Source organism: Mirounga angustirostris, unplaced genomic scaffold (assembly GCF_029215605.1).
Source record: "Mirounga angustirostris isolate CCGP_5_RB_7025 unplaced genomic scaffold, mMirAng1.0.hap1 SCAF_6, whole genome shotgun sequence".
NCBI classification, from domain to species: domain Eukaryota; kingdom Metazoa; phylum Chordata; class Mammalia; order Carnivora; family Phocidae; genus Mirounga; species Mirounga angustirostris.
The window spans coordinates 132,452,148-132,472,186 of NW_026991714.1; the positions used below are offsets into that span (position 1 = coordinate 132,452,148).

The 20,039-nt window shown below is 43.5% G+C and overlaps 1 protein-coding gene across 3 annotated transcripts in view; it reads right to left on the reverse strand.

Moving 5' to 3' along the window:
• Positions 1–504: 504 nt before the first annotated feature.
• Positions 505–20,039, reverse strand: part of SORCS1 (sortilin related VPS10 domain containing receptor 1) — a 507,270-nt gene continuing 487,735 nt past the window's right edge. The window contains exons 25-27 of one of the 3 annotated variants that reach the window (XM_064595254.1): positions 4,214–4,319; positions 3,931–4,091; positions 505–1,900 (exon numbers count right to left, since the gene is read on the reverse strand). In XM_064595254.1, the coding sequence (XP_064451324.1) occupies positions 1,836–1,900; positions 3,931–4,091; positions 4,214–4,319 (332 nt within the window). In that variant the 3' untranslated portion in view covers positions 505–1,835. Of the gene's footprint in view, positions 1,901–1,930; positions 2,186–3,930; positions 4,092–4,213; positions 4,320–20,039 lie in introns of those variants that run through there. The other 2 variants (XM_064595253.1, XM_064595255.1) reach the window with 2 other exon arrangements.

The following is a 20,039-nucleotide window of genomic DNA, read 5'->3' on the forward strand; positions in this document are numbered from 1 at the left end:
TACTCTTTGCCTGCCTGAGCTACACAAGGGCAGGGATCACCAAGATCTTTGGGACATCCCCAGGATCACCAGGACCCTGTTATCAACTGTGACTGGACTGGGAACATGGCCAAGCAGGAGGCTGCTCTCTCTGAATGGTTTTCAAAACTGCTTTCTCCTATATTTTAGAGTGGGCTTTGCCTAATTCATAATCCTCCAAGGGCTTCTGCTGAACACATTTTTGTTTCCTTCTTTCTCTGGACCTTCTTTAATCATTGCTCTGGGCAAATGGGGATTGTTCATGCTCTGAGCCGATCTGCTTTAGTTAGACATCTACCTCCTCCCATTTAAGTTTACTAATTTTTCCTTTGCCAATATGGATACTCAGAGATCAGAGAGCATACCTGGGAGATGTCTGGGATCATCCCACATAATCAAAATCTTATCCTAATGTAAGACAAGACCTCCATATATTCTCAGACTTTTTAACACTCTTAAATATTAAATCCATTAACCTGCTTCTTCTTCTGGTTAAAATCAGTTTTATTTTACAAATATTTTTACTGTATTGTGAGAGAACAAATACTGGGTAATAGCAACCATTACAGAAGGAAATTGCCCTGCCACATAGTAACACATTCGAAACATTTCTCACAAGAATATTCTGGAATCTGCACACGAGATTTTTGTTAAGGTGTGAGAATACCACTATTCATCTGTATGCTTTCTTTTCCAGTGTACATGGCCAGGTTTGAATCATTTTGCATACATCAACTCTTTCACACGCTCTGCATGTTTCCAGGTGGGAAAAGGCAAAGCTATTTGGAAGAGGCAGGTTCTACAGGAGGGGACAAAGGATACATGGAGCCGAAACCTGCAGGGCAGGATGCAGCTGGGTCAGTGTGTAGGGAAGTTGGCATGCTGACATGTGTGGGTGGTGGGGGGCAAGGCCAGCAGAGACCAGGCCAGTATTTAGGGAACACTGAAGTTAATGTCTAGAATCCAGTAACATGTTTGGGAAGAAAAAGTAGGAGTTGAAAGACAACTTGGAGACTGGAAGGAAGAGGTACAAAGACATCAACAGATCATGACCACACATGGGTAGCAAACAAATGGGGAGGCCAGACAATGGGGACCTGGGATTCTCTCTTCTACGTAAGCTGGGGGACAGGAGTAAGAAAGCTACAAGGGAAAGCCTTGGCGACGAGAAGAGGTGAACAGGAAACAGAGATCCACTTCTGACATGCTTGCCCCCACTCCCTGCCTTCCCTAGTCTGCCCGTATGTGGAACTCCACCTCGCTCCTTCGTCCCTGTGGCTGCACAGAATGCAAGAACGCAAGCAGTCCTGTGGCCATGGCTGGCCACCGGAGCTACCAGAGATAACTTAGAAAAGAAACTGGGACAGAGAAACAGCTCAGGGTTTCACACTCCTGTGCATGTCTTTGTGTCTTATGAAAGGCGCTGGGGCGGCTAATGCCCCCCATCAGCCTCTAGGGCTAAAATAGCTGTTAAGTCGAGAGCCAAGAATATTTCCAAAAACACATGCAGATTTCCTTGGCCTCTACATGTTATGAATTTTCTACAAACACGACGGATCAGAAAAGAGAGAGAGGAGAGGAAAGGGGGAGGGGAGTGTTTTTCCATTAAAATACAGCACCACCACACTGCCCCTCCAAGCACGTTCAAGGTATTGTCCACATGCACAGGCTTAAAGCTAAAAACCCTTGTCGTCTGTGTCTGAAGAATTAAAAAGTCCCGATGCAGTGAGTGTTTGTTTGTCTGTCTGTCTGTTTGGATTTTGATCGTTTTTTATTTTATTTGTTTGTTTGTTTTTGTTTTTACTGGCGTCCTCCATTCAAACATTTACATAGGTAGGGATCTCTTTTGTGCTTTGATTCTCAGCAACTATGGAAATACTTCCTGGCAAAATAGGAAACAGAACAACAAAGGAAAGAGAAAACAAAAACAAAAACAAAAACATCAAGTTAGTGGTCATGAGGATGGTGCACTTGACAAGAGCGAAATTCTTTCCTGATCAGCAGGTCGCCTGTAGCCTTTGGGGGTTTTCCTCAAATTGCAAATTGTGCCCCAGCAGATCCCCGCTTTGGCGTTGAAGGTGGAGTGGCGCGTCTTGCTCTTTGCAATCGGAGAGATGAGTCACCAGGTTGAGTAGAAGGGGAGGGAGGGGAGGGTAAAGCTACTCTCCTAAGAGAAAACGTGTAACACTTACTCATTTAATGACACTGACAACGGAAAGGTGTCAGAGACTGTGCAATGTGCTGCCGGATGCTCTTGGTGAAGGAGGGATTGCTACTTTAATAAAGTCAACAGCGCTGCGCTTCATACCCCGTGGAAATGGGATTGAAAATCAAATGACCCACAAAAATTCACTTAGAAGCTTCAGAAGTAAATAGGGTGAACGCTTCTCTGGACTTGAAGACGGAAAAGCCTTTTTCTTTTGAACCTAAAGCAATTATACATTTATCACCCTGTCTCCCCAAATAAAAGCCAGCACACTGTGAACACTGGACCCCAGATGTGGCTCCAGCTGGTATTATCACGTCCAAGACAAGCCAGGCCCTGCACTGAAATCTCACCCATTACCATCACAGAACTCTTCCACATCCGCTTAAAGAGAGGCTTGTGTTTCCATTTAGGTGCTCCTTTCCCTTTCTAAGTAACAGATTAAAAATCTTAGGTAGCGGCCTTCTAGAAGGTTTGGTATTCTGACATTAGAGTGAGGCATGGATGGTTATCTAGTAATGCCTCCGTCTTGGTCAGCAATGCAGGATTTGAGGTGGCAACATTACAGCTTCAAGTCCCGACACCAACAGACAGGAGGAAACAAGGCCAGCCATGGATCACAATGGGAGCTCCACGGGTTTGTCTAACTCCCTGGAAATTCTCCTCCGCCATAGAGAGTAGGACTTAGCAATTACGCCTGAGACTCTAGACCTAGTGGCTGGATCCCCAGCTTACTTCGCAGGCAGGGAGAGAGAGCGTCTACTGATACATGGTAAGGTCCACTGTAAGACCTCTGCTAGGGGGCAGGTAAAGAGGAGGAAGAAATCTGCCCATCAGCTCTGTAACAGGCTAACCCTCCAGGGGTCTCTCTCAGGAAACCTCACTCCTGGGATGTTCTGCAAACTTTCTGCCTCTTGCCCTCAAAATTCTCAGGTTCCATGTTTCCTGGGGGGTTGGGGGTGGGGGGCAGTTTTAAGATTCCTGCTAATTAAGGGCACCTGGGTGGCTCAGTTGGTTAAGCGACTGCCTTCGGCTCAGGTCATGATCCTGGAGTCCCGGGATCGAGTCCCGCATCGGGCTCCCTGCTCAGCAGGGAGTTTGCTTCTCCCTCTGACCCCCCTCCCTCTCATGCTCTCTGTCTCTCATTCTCTCTGTCTCAAATAAATAAATAAAATCTTTAAAAAAAAAAAAAAGATTCCTAATTAAAAAAAAATCCCAGGGTAATCAGCTTGGCCCTCCTCTATTCTGTCTCATGAGGTCACTTCTCTATAAGCATTCTGGAGCAATTTGCCCTCCAAGGAGTTGTCTCGAGTCCAGGCGGCTCTGTCCTACCCTGTCATTCCCTACCCTGCCCGGCCCTCCACATCACCAGATCCAGCCTCTGAGGCCTCCTCCTTGCACATTGTTAAGAGACAACACTCTGCTCTTTTGCCCATGAACATTCTGAAGCCCCGTATTTTAGAGCAAGGGATTTTGCAAAAGGAGGAATAAAGTCACGAGAGAGAAAAAAAACACTACATAGGAGCAAGAAGGCTTTTTCCCCCCACTCATTCCAATGGAAGAAAGCAGGGAAAGAGACATCTTAGCTGTTTCTCTCAGCAATGTTAGAGCAGGAGAAAGTGGTTACCTCAAGCCAGAAAGAGGTTAGACAGAGTCAGCCGTCGACTACCAGGCTGAGCAGCTAATGGCTACTGGGAATCATTTACCTATGAGCTGGCATTCCACCTTCTCATCTATCAGTTGGCCAGGCCGCCTTAGTTCAGTCTGAGGGATATGGGCCCTGCTTTCAGTGTGACTGACCCGACTGACCATCTCTCGTTCTTTCTCATTCTGCATCTGGGCATAAACATTAATCCCCGGGATCTTCCTAAAACATTAACAGACAGCATCATTGCTATGCATGGGAGACACACATCACGGCAACACGTGCTTCCACACCTGTCAGGGAGAAGGAAGGGGGAGGGGAGATGTGGACAGAGGGCCACATACCTTTTAAACTTGTAGATGACGAACACGGCCAGCCCTACAAACAGCACCGAGAGCAGCATCAGCATGGCGGATCCACTGTGGGTTGGAGTGAGGTCCACCAGCGGGGCTAGGGAAGAACACAAGGCACGGTCATGGGCAGAGACGCGGGCATGCCTGACTCCGTAAGATGCTGACGCTCTTCATTCACACAGAGGCACGGTGAGTCCCAGGAAACCACGGGGGGCCTACGCACAGATGCATGTCACATGGTTGGCGTGGGTGGGGGGCATCTGAGCCTGCCCCCACCCCCAGACCATTCCAGCTGGCCTATTCGGGAAGTGCGGTGGGGCCCTGGAGCCAGACTGCTCGGATTCCAGGCCTGCGCTAGCACGCACGGGCCCTGTGATCCTAGGCAAGTGATTTCACCTTAATGGGCTTACGTGGTGAGAGAATAATAGTGCATATCTCATGGGGTCTGTGTGAGGACCAGGTGAGTCCACGTACATAAAGCACTGATAACAGAGGGGGGCACACAGGAAGTCTTCCTTAAGTATCAGCCTGTCTTACTATTGTTGCTGCTATTCTATTTGATCAATATTTATCAGACCGTAATTATGAATTTTTCCTATACTTTGAGTGCAAGCTTTTCTCACACTAAGCAACGCACATCACCAGAAAAAGCAACAGGAATATTCTTACGAATGATCTGCTATCTCTCACTCCTGTCCCTGCAAGGGTCATGTGAGACAAAGGGCTGTAGGGTCATGGAGCACGCTTATCTTTTCGGCACACAGGAAGCTGACGGCTAAGTGACTACTTTACAAGAGCAGCCGCTGTGGTGCAAGCAGAGGGGTGTGCGACCCGATGTTGTCTCGACGACTTCCCAAAGCCCTGACAGCAGGTCGTGCCAAGAGGCACCAGGATGCACGGAGTTCTCCTCTTTGCATCCATAACAGATTCTCCTCCCTGAGTTTACCCTTAGACCGCAGCTCTTGGGAGCATCTCTCTCTACCTCCAGATCCTCTGCAATCTTAGGATCAACTCTGTCGTGCTTTAAGGACTTTGTTTGCAATTAACTTTCACCCTCTAAAAAAACTGATGTTTTGCAAAAATAGCATTGCTCAAGCATAAAAGACACGCCACGTGTACACCTTGGAAGGCCCGGGTGCTGTACTTTGCCTTCCATCATTTAAGTGAAGTCTGATACTCAGAAATATAGGTGACTTTCAAGCACCATTTTCTGTGGCTTTCTCTGTTGAGAGCCCAGAAGGCAACGTTCTGGTCACCTGGGTGCAAAAGTTCAAGAAGAGACCCCGGGATACTGAAGGACTCCAGCAAGACTCGAGGCTCCTTCCGCTCTGTCTGCTTACTGTCAGGTTATGTTCCAGCCACTCGACGCAACTGGAGAGCATGTTCCAGATACCAAATAGTTTTGCTGGGAAACAGGTCAAACCTTGTTTCTCAGAAAACAGGTTTAGTTGTTTTAGTAGAATCAGCTTTTAGGAAGCAGGGAAATCAAGCAACCCCTGTGATTCTCTCTCCTACGTCAAGCAGTGCTTATGCCTTGCAGGGCCCATGGGTGAGTCTGTGTGTGAGGAGTCCGTAAGGAGACACCCAAGGCTCCCGTGCTTCCGGGTCAAAATGAGAAAAATAAAAGTGTCTTTCATTTACTTAGGCAAACACAGTGCCATTAGCAAAGGAGTCCAGAAAACCTTCAGAACTCACACTGCAATTGGTAGGATGTCACCGGGGAAGGGGACACCTTCCATTTTTCATAGACATTATCGCAACTGATTTCCACAAATGGAAGGCAGGGCTGTGACCTCCGCTGAAGAGATAAAAACAGTGAGGCTCTCACTGGTTAATGTCCTTCCAAAGGACTCAAAACTAGGAAGTGGAAGAACAAAGATTTGAACCTGAGTCCTACCAAAAACACACACACGGAGCTAATTTCAATGGAAGATACTGGAAATTTAAAAACGTATTTCTGAGAGTGGGGATTAGGGCTAAAACTACAGTGCCAAAAGCAAATTAAATATTATCAAGTCTTAAAAGGACCAGTTAGAATCATAAAGCATGCTCTCTTACACTTGGGCGACACGTGTGTGTACATACATATGCATATGTGTGTACCGTACATGTGCGTAAAGAAATGTACCCAGCACCCGGCTTCAACAAACATCAACCCGCAGACAATATTGTTTTATTTTGGGGGCGCCCGGGTGGCTCAGTTGGTTAAGCGACTGACTTCGGCTCAGGTCATGATCCTGGAGTCCTGGGATCGAGTCCCCCATCGGGCTCCCTGCTCAGCGGGGAGTCTGCTTCTCTCTCTGACCCTCCTCCCTCTCATGCTCTCTGTCTCTCATTCTCTCTCTCACAAATAAATAAAATCTTAAAAAAAAAAAATTGTTTTATTTTTTCCCCCACCAGTCCTCACAACCCCAACCGTTGGATTATTCTGAAGCAAATCTTAGCCATCGTGTAATTCCATCTGTAACTCTAAAAGATAAGGTCCTTCTCTCTCTTGACATTATCACAATACTGTTATCACACTCAAGGAAATAAAAATGGGAAGCTAATTTATAGGTAATCTTCTAATGCAAACCCTTAGTTTGGCAGGGAACAAAGGCAGATTCAGGGACGGGCCCCTCTGGTTAGGATGGTTAGAGGCAGCTTAGCTTTATTAGCTAAACTTGTAATTCCTAGTGGCCTGCTTTGTCAGAATAAGCAGAGAGCAGTGCTATGGAGTAACCAAGAGGGATACTAAGCCTGCTTGAAAGGGTTGGCATTTGAAATAAGTGGAAAACTAAAGAGAGGAAATTGCTTTGGCCAGGCTCTTGCTAAAAGAGAAAGCAAACACACACACACACACACACACGCACACACACACATTTCTCTTCTCTTCCCTTCCTCATCCTCTTTCTCCACATCACAAGTTTCTATCATTCAATTCTAAATCATTCCTACTTAAAACATCATTCGTACACAAGGGCATTAGCACTGGTAAGTAATTAGCATAGTATTTTGGGAAAAGGAGCTTCTCGTTCTGAGACCTAAAGCGCGGCTCTCTGCTCCCCCATCTCTGCACCTCTTAGTCTCAGAGGCGGGCCAGCGGGCCAAGCAGGCGGAGATTGGACGCCACTGCCCCGTGTGTTCCGCTGCTGAGCTGCTCGCTGACCTGCCCTGAGTGTAAGCGGGCCTGTTACCGCTGCTCACAGCGGCTGCTGCCTTACCTTCGTGTGCCTGACGCTTATGTGCGTTTGAGTGTATTCTGCTGAGGATGGAAACTTGTGATAAATGGGCTTTAGCTGGTTGTGTGGAATTAGCATAAATTAATCCCTCTCCAGCTGCAGCCTAAACGAGGTAGAAGCGTGAAGGAAAATGCTGAGCAGTTTATTTGTCCTTATCCACACAGAGTAAAGCATGGATAGGACCCTACTGTAGGTGACTCCACCTTTCTTTCTCCTCCTTTTTTTTTTTTAAGAGAGGGAGTGGGGGAGGGGTGGAGAGAGAGAATCTTAAGCAGGCTCCATGCCCAGCGCAGAGCCCGATGTGGGGATCGATCCTTACGACCCTGAGAGCATGACCTGAGCCGAAATCAAGAGTCGGACACTTAACCGACTGAACGACTCAGGTGCCACTAACTTCACATTTCTAAGTGTGGGTGCGGGCACACACTGTTTCTGAAATCCTGGGAGGACTCAGAAATGCACTGAATTATCATGTTCTATTCATGAGGACCCAGGTTGATTATAACAACAGCAGTGCTTACAGTAAGGACAACAGTCTTCCTGTGAAATTCAAGTGACTGGAATATATAAATAAATGCTCACAGCCTGTGCACACGAGAGCAATCTCAGAACTCCATGACTGGCGTCAAGAAATTGATACGGTCCCTTTTGAGAATCAGATTCTGAGTCTGCCACTTGTGGGACTTAAGTGACTTAAACTGAACCTCAGGTTCCTCATCTGCATAATGGAGGTAACACTAAGTGCTTGTTCTGGAAAGTTGTGAGAATAAAACAAGATGGGATCTTTATAGCACTTGGCATAGTGTCCAGCACATAGGACATGCTCAGTATTTTTAACACTGTCATATCATTGCTATCATATTCTACAGAAAACAAGCCCCAAAAGATAACAAAAGGGTTCCATGGTTAGATAATTTGGGGAAATGGTATATACAGTATTCCCCATCTTGGAGATTTGCAATGCTCATCAGTAACTGAGTGTTCACAGCAGTCCTTGGGCACCTGGGTGGCTCAGTCGGCTGGGTGTCTGACTCTTAGTTTCAGCTCAAGTCATGATCTCAGGGTTGTGGGATCAAGCCTTGCCTCGGGCTCTGCACTGGGTGTTGAGCCTGCTTGGGAGTCTCTCTCTCCCTTTTCCACTGCTCTTCCCCTGCCTCTAAAATAAATAAATACATCTTAAAAAAAAAAAAAAAGTTCACAGCAGTCCTGTAGGAAAGAAATTCATTTAACTCTACCATAGTGTTTGCCATATATGGCCACAGCCCCTTTCCAGACCAAGGTCCCACACAACATGCTTGAGGAAAAGCTTTACCCTGGGTACCACTTTCCCCTTTGCTGCAGCCTTGCCCCTTTGTTTGGTTTATTTCCAAGTTGTAAAGTCAACAATAAGGTGGCATCGGCTGGTGAAACCGTGCTCTTTGTATTCACTCTCATTCGGGCAAAGGGACTTTCTTGGAGAATTTCTACCTGCACTAGTACTCTGAAACCCTGAACTACATTTCTAATTCATTTCTACATTTCTAATCCAGAAGTTAGTGAGGTCAAGGAACTTACAAAAGCAAGTTTGCCAAATCTTGAATTTCTTTTTGACTACAGCCTCCAAAGCACAACTATACTGGGCTTCAGTTACATGCCTGGAATATCACAAAATCCATGTGGTCTGAAATCTCTTTCCAGAAATTAAAGTGATATGGGAATGGCACAAACAGAATTTATTTAGAAAACAGAAAAAGTGGGGCGCCTGGGTGGCTGAGTCAGTTAAGTGTCTGCCTTCAGCTCAGGTCATGATCTCCGGGTCCTGGGATGGAGCCCCATATCGGGCTCCCTGCTCAGTGGGGAGTCTGCTTCTCTCTCCCTCTGGCCCTCTCCCCGCCTCTCTCTCTGTCTCAAATAAATAAATAAATAGATAGATAAATAACATCTTAAACAAAAAAAGAAAAGAAAACAGAAAGAGCAAAAGGTTTTCATTTACAGTAAAAAGCACTCTTTCTTGGCCAACAGGCCTTTCTGTCAGTTCATATCCAAACCCAATCATGACAGTCTTAAGGCCTGCCATACCCTGTTGGGATAAAGCCATGATCCAGCAGGCCTAAGAGCCAGACAGTATGAGAACTCCAAGGAAGCTCTAATGACGAGTAAAGCAGTGCTGCTAGTTTTAAACTGAAGATGAGTCTTCAAGAACATCCAGTCATGGAGTTTAGGTCACTTGGCCAAGTAATGATAACTCTGGGTACCTCAAAGACCAAACTTATCACTGTAATTGACAGACAGGAAGAGAAAGATGCATTTTGGTTTTCTAGGGTTGAAAGTCAACAAGACATCCTGCTTACTTTGGAAAGTGTTTCTCAAAGTAGAAGTTTGCAGACTACCTGAATCAGAATCACCTGGAGAATGTGTGAAAATGCAGTCTCTTAGGCTTGAGAAAAAAAAAACAAACTATGTCTCTAAGAATCAGTCCCAGAAATCTGGACATGTAACACACTACAAATGTCATTGTTCTGCATACCAGTTTGAGAGCACTGCATGTTAGATCCCACCTACTACCATTCCTAAAACATCCAGTCCTTATCTTTAGAGTGTGACTGACCTTTATATTCTCTGGGTCACTAAAAATAAAACAAAACAAAAAACACACCCTTTGATTACTCATAGTAGCTTAATCTGGTTATGACTTCAGGAGACCCTGCTAGACTTCCTAAAAGCATTCAAGTCTCCCCTACGAGAGTGCTCAGCCTTGTGGAGATTGATTGTATTGCTGGATCAATTCTCTACCTCCATCTATGTCCCAAGCCGTCTACAATTTGAGTTTGAAGCTTTTCGTACCACCAAGTGAAATCTGTTTCCTCATCCCTTGAATCTGGGGTAGGGCGACAACATCATGTGGCCATGGAATGACATGAGAATGAGGGTGTGCCAGTTTTGAGCTTCAAGGCCTCTGCACTTTTGCTCTCTCTCGGAATCCTGTCATTGTCACGTATGAACACATTGAGAGTAGCCTGGTCAAGCATGACAGACCATGTGGAGGAGAACTTAATTATCCTAATCAAGGCTGTTCTAGAGCAGCCTAGAGCCAGCAGATGCCCAACACCTGGGGCAGCCCAGGTAAGACCAGTAGAACTCCCTACCCAAAGACCCATAGCTGATTGCAGACACACAATGAGCACAGATAGAACCAGGACCATCCAACTGATCCATAGACTCAACAGTAATAATAAATGCTCACCGTTAAGCCAGTGACTTTCTGGGTAGTCTTTGTTACACAGTAATAGCTTACTAATACCTTCTCTATTCAAAACTCTTCTCTTTCAACTGTTTAAATATCCAATTAGCAATTCTTATGTTTGGGCTCTACATTACTCACTTCTTGCTATGGACCTCTGCCTCCTCACTTCTTGCTATGGACCTCTGCCCCCACTGGCAGGGAGGCAGGATATAAGTAAGATAATCCTAACTATTCTCTTCTAAACCAGAACACTTTACTAATGAAAAGGAATGCAATTAAAGTTTATGCACACACTATAGATATAATCCAGAACAGTCCTCCGTCACTCTAGATATACGAAACTTAGTGTCTAAAAAGTAGCTTGACCTAGGTTCCTGTGTCTTCTTTGTCTTTTACATGTGTTCTCCTGCCTTCTGTTTCCTGCCAATTTCTCTGGACTATGTGCCTTGCCTTCCCCTTGGGGAGCTGTATCTGGTGCATCCTAACTACTTATTACTTCTACCTATGTCCAACGTGATGCATGTTTGTACCCTGTCTCTGAATGGTTCATCTGATCACTCCCCCTTGACCATTTTTCACCCAAGAGTTTCTAGAAACACCTCACGCTGGGCCAACTCAGGCCAGTTACCATGTAGATATTTAAGGCTTCTTTATGGGCCCAGAAAAATCTTAGAAAAAAACGATGAAGAAAGAATCTATTAGCAGCTAAAGAGCAACCTCAGTCCTGGCCCCTGGTATATTTATGAAAGTATCACATTATGTAACTGCACTGGGGAAAGGGGTATGTTTAGATATCTTGGCATCTGTTCTTACTTGCCATAACACCATAATGGCTTAGTAGTTGTCGGAAGCCAATGGATCCACATGATGTGAAACAGCCTAAATATTTGCAGAGGGAAAAAAAAAAAAAAAAATATATATATATATATATATATATATATATACACACACACACACACACACTTATCTGGGGCAAAAAAGAAGAAGAAAGGAAAAATACTACTAGGATGACTTTATTCACAAAGACTTATAAATGGTAACTGTGTAGATAACAAGGCAACCAGAGACTAAAGGGACAGATGAATCTATTGGCTGTGGAAGAATTTCACTAGTATTAATTTCATCCCTAAATGGAAAATGTTATTGCAACAATTTATTTCACTTTACAGTTCAGAGCCCCACAACTCCACAATGTGGCATCTGCATCCATAATGATATGGCTTAGATTATACTGTATTTTCTAAAGCTTCTCGGCTAATGCTAATTCTGTCTTCAAGTGGAAAGGATCTTTCTCAATGTGAAACTGTCAGGCAGAATTCATGATGTATCCTTCCCTGCTCCGCGGGGAGCCTGCTTCTCCCTCTGCCTCTGTCTCTCTCTCTGTCTCTCATGAATAAATAAATAAAATCTTAAAAAAAAAAAAAAAAAAGAATTCATGATGTATCCTGACCTAGGCTGAAATTCTGGTTCTTCATCCCCTTCCACATTTACTCATAACATATCCAAGGGTAGCAACTGAAGCCCGGAAATATTAATTCTCTAATATCTCTGTGATAGTATCTCTTTATTACACCAAAAAAAAAAAAAAAAAAAAGAAAAGAAAAGAAAAGAAAAAAAGAAAAAAAAGAAATTGAACCAGTTAGCAGCAACCATGGAGGGCCAAGATCACACAAGGTAACAGTTTTATTAAAAACCCACACATACCCTTGACAAAGGACAGCTTTCTTAAACCCAACAGCTTAAGTCAGGTGACTGCTAGACAAGACAGGAGGGGGTAGGAGGTTACTGTGTATTAATTTTTTTGTAATTCAACCTGAAATTTGAGGCTCTTCCTTTGAGAAATATTAACCTTTCACATTTTTGTATCATATGTATCCAAAACTCTGAAGAAGCCGAGGGTTGAAGAGCATCCTGATTCTCTAACACATGCAAAACTACAGTGAGATGCAGATGTATCATTTTCTGCTCACACTAGCACATTAATAGCATCTAGATAATATAATTTGTTCAACTTTCATAAAACTCACGGCTATTCAATTACATCTGCCACTAAGATTCTAGTTCACACTTTAATCATTTTTCAACTGCCTCACGGCCACAGCTCTTGGCTGGCCTTTGCCATTTGTCTAGATTATGGATAGAGTAGATCTCAGATTCAGAGACATGTTCCATTTTTTTCCCCCTTCCTCCCACTGTCATCTACCCATTCTGCCAATTAGGTTGGCTCCAGATAGGCGGAAAATTAGATTTTAATGTTTATTACTAATTTCCTCCTACACTTAATATCACAGACCCTTCTTTTTTAATGCATGCCTCTGTTTTAGTGGATGCTCTGAGCTGTAAATTGGATTTATTGCTGGTGACAGACATGCGTGCATGCACCTCCCCTTGTTACGCAGATGGCGTTGTGTCTGTGCAATGTTCTACTGGAGTGGTTGGTGAGCCTGGGGACAGATGTGGCTGTATCTGCATCATTGGGGGAACTTGTTAAAAATGCAGATATTCAGGTATCACTCCTTGGGATTCGGATTCAGGGTATGTTCAGGGAGTCCTGAAAAATCTCTATTTTTGTGAAGCTGCCAAAGTCACCACCATGTAGAGTCGGGTCAAGAACAGCTGCTTTATCGCTGGGATGGTCTACACTGGATTGTACAGAGTCTTTCCAACCATACCTATTTTGAGGGAAGGATCAGTTTCAGCTCTTCTAGCTCTTCTAGGTCCTCTGTGGAGCAGCCCCTACCACCTCAATTTCAGTTTATTTATCCAATAAACCACTCCTGTGAAATGCAAATCATCCCCATAGTGCTGTTGTTTGTTAATTTAGTGTGAATCAATCCGGTTAGGTGTTGTGTTCTCAAATATGTCAGTGTTATCCCTTGCTTGTCAGCTGAGTAACTTCCATTCTCATGCAGAGCCTCACCTCTTCTACCTTGAAAGAATGACACATTTTTAAGTTGCTTTCCCCTACTCCCTCTCAAATATAATCACCAAATTTACTCATGACCATGGGTCCTCACAGCAACAAAGATACAGAGTGTGAAGTAACTTGAAAGATTTGTACCAGCAATTAGGGCTTTGATCTATCCACTGTCAGCAGACCCTTCCAACCCAGGAACCTGCTAAAAGGTAGTAAAACAAAGCTCTGAGTTGAATATGTAGTCTGCTCCTGGGCTCACCTGAGTTTCAACTTCTTATTTCCAGCCTCGAGGTGGGGTTTTCCATTCCTATGCTTTATGACATCAAACCCAACATGAACCACTAATCTGTGGCAACCTACTTCTAGGTCTCCATCTCTATCAGATAAATTACCATCTCTTGCCTCTTGGGTTGAAAAGGTCTTGTAAAATGCATAGATACTTTGTTAAAAAGAGAAAGGATTATTGACTGTTGCCCAAACCTATTATTATTATTTTTAAAAGATTTTATTTATTTATTTGAGAGAGAGGCACAAGCAGGGGGAACGGCAGAGGGAGAGAGAAGCAGACTCCCCGCTGAGCAGGGAGCCCGACGCGGGGCCCAATCCCAGGACCCTGGGATCATGACCCGAGCCGAAGGCAGACACTTAACCGACTGAGCCATCCAGGCGCCCTGCCCAAACTTATTATTTAAAAAATCTTTCCATCTGCCCCTTCTTTCCTTTTCCACATTCATCATACTTTGTAATTTCAAGGATGCATTAATGAGAGTTGTCTCACTAGTCTGTGGGGACGATGAATAGCAGTTTATAATATAAATGGAGTATCAAAATAATGGCAGACTTGATTTCCCTGAATTTATCCCTCTCTCTTTCCTCTGCTCATAATTTCACCTTCAGGAGATACACCAATTAGGAATATTTAAGGATATATATCTAGATACACCAAACCACGTCAAACTATACATCACTTTGTACAAAAACCACATACAGATCTGCCTCTGTTCAACGTAGCTCCTCAACATAGCATGCTTATTTTCTCTTTCTTTGGTGAACTCATATTCAACATTAGGGCTCATCTTTCTTGAGCCTTCTGCATGGAATATTCTTCATCTTCTTTATTTAGAATTAGCAAAGTTTCATGAAAATCATTTTCGTGCCTCAGGTCGAGCCAGTGTGGAGTGAATGAGGGTCCTAGCTCATCTCACATCCCCAGATGAACAGAATTTTGAAGGCATAATTGCAAAGTGAGGCACAGAGTCGTGTGAAGAATAGATGATAAATTTGAAATGGACCTCACCCTTGAGTAAATTCCAAGTTACTGGGGCAATGAGAAAACTACTGGCATTACAAGGGTATTTTCTTAACAGCTTAGGTTTTGTTTTTCCATAAGTACCTACAGAGATCAAATGCTCTGCATCAGATTTGATGTCTTCCTGTGAGTCTTACTGGAAAAACTCTCCCTAGGATGACATCACAGCTCTTAAAATGTGGAAGAGTATAGATAAATAAAAATAATATAAATAAACAAAAAATCAAAGGCCAGCGTAAAATTTGCATGGATGAGAGAGCATTCCAGGAAGATGTCGCAAAAGATGTGAAGAAGGTCTGGTTTGATAAGGTCAGGAGAGTGCAATCTAAGGTGTTGACCCTGAGCTCTGCCATGAAGTGAGGCTGCTCTCCGACGTGGGGAAACACTCCTGCCAGTGACCAGGGCAGGGAAATAAATGCTGATATGCAGACTTGCTGCAGTCTCCTTCAGGAATAGCCCTCCTTCTCGCTTGGTCTCTAGGTTCTCTTGTTCCAAGACGCAGAACTCTAATTTTTCTTCAATCTACTCATTTCCCACAATGTGTACATAAACAACTATAATACTTCCTGAAGGGATACCTGACATAAGAAAAACACCAAGATGCATTTTCCTCAGATGCTTGTTGGATACAGGAAGGCAAGGCTCCTCTCACCAGTTGTTTAGTAAGAAGCAGCATGTCATGGAGCAGGTTCACAATTGAATAAACTGAACCTAAAGGTTAACTGAGGGAATGGGATTTTGAATCTAACTCTAGTGGTTATAAATTGATTACACATATAATTATTTATAAAAGCCATAATTACTGAGCACCTGATATGTGCAAGTTCTCTGCCAGGTACAATGGTTACCATCATCATCATCAGACAAATACAGGTTTTCAAAATCCATGTGAGTTCAGAGAAGGGAGAGATGATAAAAAAGTAAAAGTAGTAAAAGTACTTTTTTCTAGTAAAGTCTCTAGAAAGACACCATGGAAATGCTGGCACTGAGTTGAGCCTTAAAATACAAAGAGGAGATGGAGAGAGGTGGCGAATGGGGGAGGAATATTCCGCTTGGGAACAGCATGAGCAAAGGTACACAGTCAAAACACCGGCATTTCTAGTCTAGGACCCAGCTTGATTGATTTCTACCCCTTTTTCCCACTCTCTGGGCTGTGTAACATCATGGCCTTTGTCCGCTAAACACGACGGATGCTTTCAGGTCCCAAAAGGCAAAAACAGCTACAGCTGGTCACAGTCCTCCCTCAACTTCTCCTTAACAGCTTCTCATTCTCACCCTGTTCACATGTAATTTAAAATCCCTTTTTTCCACAAAGAGAATTTCAGAAACAACGTTGTTGAGTGGCTGAGCTCTCAAGAGGAACTGAAGAGAAAGGGAGAAGCACTGAAATCACTAAGAACAAAACAAGGACTGCGTTAGAAGTTGAGCTCAGTGTAGATACCAAAGCTAATGAATTCCCAGGTAGAACATGGGGCGAACAACCTAAATCCAGTCAGTCTCTAATGACATTCAGACCTAGAAGTGCTTACCTGCAAACAGGGAACTGAATTTGAAAAACAAAACAAGGCCAGTAAATTTCTGAAAGGAGACAGCTATTTTTCCTTGGAGACAAACCAAATTATGCACTGCCTCTCTTACTAGCAACATACTCTGGCTCAAACATTTTTAAAAGAAGGCTGATGAACATCTGCTGGGCAATTAATGGAATGCAGCAGTGTGCTGTAATGGTCCCTGGGAAGGTATTAGCAATCCTGCTTAGGAGACATGAAATGTTGCAAACCGCCGTTCTTTTTCCTTCTTCTTCTTCTTTTTTTTTTTTTTTTAATTTTTTATGTCCTCCTGCCTGCAGGGGGGATGAAAAGAAGGGAAAGGGAGTGAGGTAGAACTTCGGCATCAAATACTCTTCCTCACTGTTTCCTCTTTTCCCCACTTATCTTCATCCTTTTCTTCCTAGGCAGCCAAATAGGACTGTGCCAATTTTAACTTAATGAAAGAAAGTGTGGCAAGTGTCTCAATCCACTGATCTCCCACCCAGTGTGCCACGTTTTCTAAGTGTGAAAGAATTCACTCTAGCGTCTTGGTAGACACAATCTACTGCTCTGTTCAAATAGTTTACAACAATCAGATGGCCGGGGCCGACTCAGGGGCGCTCTAAGGGAAACAGATACCTCACATACTTCACTTCCTCACCAGAGGTACCAAAAAGTGCCCATCTTTACATAAACCTTGTCTTTTGTAGTGACAGTCAGGCTGAGAGCGATGCTGCACCTGTGGGTAGGGCCAATTTTACCGCTTTTATGAGGAACATGGCAACACTCAACACAGACAAAGTTTCCAATTCCATTATTCTGTCAGCCCTTGATGTCCTCTCCCTTTACTCTTCAAACTGGAGCTGATTATTCACATATAAGTCTACATCTACTGCAGTCACTGAGCCAGTCATGATAGGAAGATCAATAATGCCAGTTGGTCAAGGTTTGGAATTATCCTGCCAAAAGGTCCTACTGTCCAATCTAACAGAGAAGAACCCTGAACAACCCACAATGGTTGGAAGTCAAAGACTTGTCTCACTTCCTCCCAACTGCTTAGTCTAACACTGGGGTTTTGCCTCAAACTACTTTTTAATTTTACTCTCTTGATAATCTTGCATCATACTGATCTGTGTTGTGGGGAGTCTTCAAATCTCAGTGGGTTTACATGAGCTCCCAGTGACATACCTTCCTTTTGGCCACCCCTTCTTCCCAGAGATCTGAGTCCTGTTCCCCAAGTTCCCAGCGATGGAATGAACCATGAACATTAATTGGAGAAGTTCCAGATATTCCCAACTTTGCCATCTGGAACTTACATTGGTGGTATTAACTGTTCATGGTTACCGGGAATGGACTTTCTTTCCCATGTGGAACGATGAATCCCACACGGATGCCTTTGCATGCCTTTGCTGTATCCGTTTCCCTGGCCAAGCCCTGGCTAAATCAGTTTCAGCTAATTACCACTTTTTTGATCCCTGTTTTTCTTAGCCTGATCCCAGCTCTACCAGTTGCCATTATAGGAAACTTCCTAAGTAACATTTGAAATTAGGTTTCAAATTCAGCAAGATATTCTGAACCATCTCTGGAGTGTGATATGAAAATCAGTTAAATAAAAATCAGGCATGTAGAATAACTGATGGAAGATAAGTATGGGAGTATGGGAGGAAGCAAAGGTGTGAAACGCAGGTGGCCTTCAGAGCTGGAGGAGTGGGGTTAGTTCTCTGCCTAATTTAACCTAGATGGTCCCCTTTCCAATAGAGGCCCCTGGTAAACAGTAAGGGAGTTTTTTTTCTAATAAATCAAGCTACTCCACAGCAAAATTTGTTGCCTGAAGATAGTGTTCATTTAGAAGCTGCACAACTGTAAAGCAAATTTTGCACTACAAGGGACGGGCTAAGTTGGCCACCTCCCTTCAAATCCAGAATTCAGTATGGAACATCAGGCTCAGCTGTTTTTAACCTCTAAACTGAAAGAGAACAAGTAGCTCTAGCTATTATAGGAAAGGATGATAAGGTTCAGTCTGCCACCTAAACAGGCTAGGCTGTCTAATTAATCAGTAAATCTATTTAAAACAATTTCAGGTTGTTACTTGCCACTCATGTGAAAATTTTGTCAGTGGCTTGGCTATCAGGATGACTACAACTGATATTTTTGTACTTTGTTTTCTGGTACAACGAGCCATGTGTAATTGCCACGTGTCACCACCAATCACCAAAAACCAAAGGTCAACCTTTTAGTGGAAACCACTAATCTAGATCATCAAATGCCCTGAGATAACTTGGCAGCTTTCTTTCATGCCTTAGGCTTAAAGGTTTTTCTCATAGGTCTTGCTTAATTGTTCTCTATACTCTCACATTTTCTCAATTTCTTCATGGCATTTTCATCAGCAATACAATTCAGAAAGTAGCATCTGTTAATTTGTTCCCTGCATGGCTTTCCCCAGGTGTGGAAGCTTCATGAGGGCACAGACTCTATCCTATGCTGAGGACATTGCTTGGCTCAGAGTAGGCAGGCACTCTAAATGCCTGTTCAATGGATGAATTAGGATGGCAGGCTGGAGAACACAAAACCAGCTCTCCTCAATCCTCCTTGCTCTTAAGAGTCATCTTCTTCAAGGGATACTCTGAATCAGTCACACCTCCATTTAAACATCTTGATGGCTTCCCAGAGCCCACCAAATTAAGTACAAACTGCAGCCTGGCATACTTCCATGCTCCTCTTCCATTTCCCATGCTCACAACAGTGACTTTTATATATATATATATTTTTTTTTTTTTAAGGCAGTGGGAGTTTTTCTAAACAAAGTATTTCATGAAACCTTAATAAACAAAGAAAACAATATATGATCTGAACAGAAAAGAGGCTAGCAGCCAAACTGCTTGGCCTTCCTCTAGACTTAGGTACACCTCTGGAATCTCCAGAAATCCAAAGAATGGAAGTGAGAACTGCTGCTCTTTGTTTCCACTTATTCAGCATCCCCAAAGCTCTGGAGACTTTCACACTCCTTCTTTGGGGTTTTGGTGCTTGGAATGGTCTCTTGAGGTTAATCCTTTCCATCTTTTCCCAAAGACCATCTTCTCCATGAAGCTTTCCTGTATCATTATGAATACACGCAGTTCCTTTCTGCTTTAAATTTCCTATACAACTTTGATTGTTAATAATAAAAAAAAGAAGGGAAAAATAGTTTACTATGTGCCAGGAACTACTCTAAGTGCATTGCCTGAATTAACTTCATCCTCACATAATCCCATGGACATCGGTGCTAGTGCCATTTCAAAGCTTCCAAGAAGTTAAGTCTCTTCTCAAGGTCTATATGGCAAGTAAGTGAAGGAGCTAAGACTGAAACCAACGATCTGGCTGCAAAATTGCAAAGTCTAAGTGCTTAAGTATATCACCTCTCTATATAAGCATGTATTCACTTTACTCATGAGATATCCCGCCATTGCCCATTTCCTGCACCTCATCACACCACCACACTGTTACCATCCAACTATGCCACACCACAATCAGATTATATGGTTTTTGAGACTAAAGACCATTTCCTGTTAGCCTTTGTATTCCATGCAGCACCAGCACTATACTCTGAAAAAATAAGTACTCAATAAATATTGTTAATTT